Genomic DNA, 3,169 nt, shown 5'->3' with positions numbered 1-3,169 from the left:
TATTAAAATTATATTTTTTGGTGCAAATAAAATATTTTTTCAAAAGATTTTTGTTTTATTGTAAATTGCTAACCAAACAAACAGATTAGGCTTTTTTAGACAAATTCGTGGTGAATTTGTTTTTAGAAAACCCAAGAAGAATAAAGAGTTTTTATTTATTGAGAAGGAGAGAAACAATTGGTGAAAGTTTAGGATTTTTTTTTTTTTTTTATTGGGGGGGGGGGGGGGGGGGGTAGGGAAGGATAGAAAAGATGAGGTTTTGGTTTTTACTTCATCGTCAGGTACTATTATATTATGTGCCGTCATCTTGAAATTTCATTCTTCTTTTCCGTTGGCTGCTAACCTGGTTCAGATGAGTGGGTTGGTTTGATTTTAAATCAACAGAGTTTCCATAGCCTATGAAAAAGATTGATTTGCTTAGCCCTTTTTTTAGGAAGTACAATTATGATTGGGCTTCCGATCATTAACAGATTTTTGTTAATCATTTTTTGAGAATTTGGGTGGAGGAGGCAAGCAAGAAGATGAGTTTTTGCAGATAAAATAAAACAGAGACTTTTTTTAAACAAAAAAAAAAATTAACACTAGAATAATAGAATTTTATCTTTTATTTTATTTTCAATTTGTATATAATGTATTTAGGTGTCAGAATGGTCTCTTGCAGCCTATGAGGCCGAATTGTCCTCTAGAATATAAGTTTTGCTGTTAACGTTATAACAACAGGGGGTTTTACTGTATTTCAATACATGGGGTTAATGCTTAGTTTAGACACTTAGTTTCCCATTTGAGTATCATTGTTTGTAGCAAGCTTAGGTCATATGGAATTATTCTCATTTAAGGCAAGAACTTGGATGATGGTAAGATTAAGAAATGGAACATGATTAATGTAAGAAATGGAATCAATGATGAAAAAGTGAAGGAGCATTGCTTAAATTTTAACAAACAGGTACTTCTGTTGTTCTAAGTTCTAGCATGCAGCAATTATGCTAAACATTGGAACCATATTGAGGCTTTGTTACTTTGAACTGTTTGAACATAGTTTTAGTTTTCACTTGCCAATTTTTTAGAGATTATGTTTTTGATGGCATCTGTTAGTAATTGTGTTGGACTTGGGTTTGCAGTTTGTGCATTGTATTGTATGGGCTAAAGACCTGCTATTTGCCAAGTTGTTTGGAGACAAGAATCAAGAAAATGATTTAAATGTCCGTTCTAGTGATGCTAGTTCATCGGCCCATGCAGAAGATGTATTTGTTCGAAGAAAAGATGAAGATATTGACCAATATGGAAGGAGAATATATGATCATGTGTTTGGTTATAACATTGAAGTAGCTTCGTCCAATGAAGAGACTTGGAAAAACAGGAATAGACCAAAGCCAATATATAGTGCGGATGTCATGCCTGAAAATCTAACAGAGCAGAATGGAAATGTGGCTAAAAATTGTGTAGTTGACACTTCATCAGTATCTGCCATGGCATCTTTGGGCCTGAAGAATCCACAGGACACGTGGACTCTTCTGGAAAGTTCAAGAATTTTTCTTGAGGCTTTGAAACTATTTTTTGCAAAGAGAGAAAAGGTTTGAGATTGTCTCTTGATTCTTTACGAGTATTTTCTATACATATGAAATTTCTTGATAATCATTTTTATTACTTGCAATGAAAAACTGAATGTTGTATTTGTAACATCTATGGGCAGGAGATAGGGAATCTAAGTTTTGATAAAGATGACCAGTTAGCTGTGGAGTTTGTTACTGCTGCTGCAAATATTCGGGCTGCTTCTTTCGGTATTTCTTTACATAGCCTCTTTGAAGCCAAAGGTATTGCTGGCAATATTGTGCATGCTGTTGCAACAACAAATGCTATAATAGCTGGGTTGATAGTCATTGAAGCAATCAAAGTGCTGCTAAAGGATACTGATAAATATCGGTGTGGCTCAATTTCCTTATGATCTGTACTGATTTTGGTTCAATTGGTTACTGATGCTCTGCTGCATATTTGTTTTTATTCATTTTACTGTTTATAAGATGGTGAAGATGTACATGCTACAGCTGCTGTTTTACGTGAAAGTACTTGAAGAATTTTCTGTGGCCTGTTTCTCTATTGAATTTTACCACATCCTGTTTCTGATTATACTTTTGGATTAACGAATGCTGAATGTGCTGATATCTGATTCTGAATTTGTCTGTAGGATGACATATTGTCTAGAGCATATCACCAAAAAGATGCTCCTTATGCCAGTGGAACCTTATGAACCAAACAAGTCCTGCTATGTCTGCTCTGAGGTATAATTTAAGTATTTTCAACACTTGAAACTCCTTTATCTGTATTCCTAGTCATGATGGTACTTGGTTCTTGAAACAGACACCGCTTTCACTCGAGATCAATACTAGTCGCTCAAAATTGCGGGATTTTGTTGAAAAGATAGTTAAGGCCAAGCTTGGCATTAATTTTCCATTGATTATGCATGGATCAAACCTTCTTTATGAGGTTGGTGATGACCTTGATGAAGTTGAGGTAGCAAATTATGCTGCAAACCTCGAGAAGGTAAAAATTCAAGCTTCATCTGTGACTCTTTGTTCTTCCCCACCTGACTTTTGTTTTTTTTGTAATGATGCAGATGTGTTGCTCTTTTGTTTTTTAATATATTTTCCCTGTATTTTATGAGTTTTTATTATTTGTTTCTGTCTTGCCTTAGGTGCTATCTCAGCTTCCTTCTCCAGTTACTAATGGGACAATGCTTACCGTAGAGGATCTTCAACAAGAGCTGACCTGCAATATTAACATCAAACACAGGTTTGTTGTTACCTTAATAACATTGAACATTAAAGCTCCATTAAGTTTGTTGGGGCTGATTTTTGTACGGTGCTGGTTCTTCATTTTTGTTGCATGAGGGTGTTCTTTTGTCTAACAAAATTAGGACAACAATTTGTATGGAGTACATTCATGTTCGTGATTTCTGAAAGCCTCATTCTTATTCTTAAACAGTACCTTTCACCTAAAGGAGTGGTAAAGATTGCACTCATGTGAGTGATCTGATGGAATATTTAATATTTCAGGGTCAGTTCCTCTTGTGTTATTTGAAGGATTAAATTGTTTTCCTGGTCTTCTGATTTAGGACTTATCTCTTTAGGTTATGTTGGTATCTCCGGTGGTTATATTGTGTGGGATCGGGTGT

At 34.9% G+C, this 3,169-nt stretch overlaps 1 protein-coding gene across 1 annotated transcript in view; it reads left to right on the top strand.

The window, feature by feature from the left end:
- The window catches only part of LOC18034484 (SUMO-activating enzyme subunit 2), an 8,214-nt gene that overhangs the window by 4,145 nt on the left and 900 nt on the right, over nucleotides 1-3,169 (top strand). The window contains exons 6-11 of the mRNA XM_024179718.1: nucleotides 1,119-1,571; nucleotides 1,691-1,920; nucleotides 2,183-2,276; nucleotides 2,356-2,538; nucleotides 2,690-2,878; nucleotides 2,980-3,017. Of these exons, the coding sequence (XP_024035486.1) occupies nucleotides 1,119-1,571; nucleotides 1,691-1,920; nucleotides 2,183-2,276; nucleotides 2,356-2,538; nucleotides 2,690-2,878; nucleotides 2,980-3,017 (1,187 nt within the window). The remainder of the gene's footprint in view (nucleotides 1-1,118; nucleotides 1,572-1,690; nucleotides 1,921-2,182; nucleotides 2,277-2,355; nucleotides 2,539-2,689; nucleotides 2,879-2,979; nucleotides 3,018-3,169) is intronic.

This window comes from Citrus clementina, unplaced genomic scaffold, assembly GCF_000493195.1.
Source record: "Citrus clementina cultivar Clemenules unplaced genomic scaffold, Citrus_clementina_v1.0 scaffold_8, whole genome shotgun sequence".
Classification (NCBI taxonomy): domain Eukaryota; kingdom Viridiplantae; phylum Streptophyta; class Magnoliopsida; order Sapindales; family Rutaceae; genus Citrus; species Citrus x clementina.
Note: the sequence above shows the minus strand (reverse complement) of the source record. Positions and strands in the feature narration are given on the sequence as shown.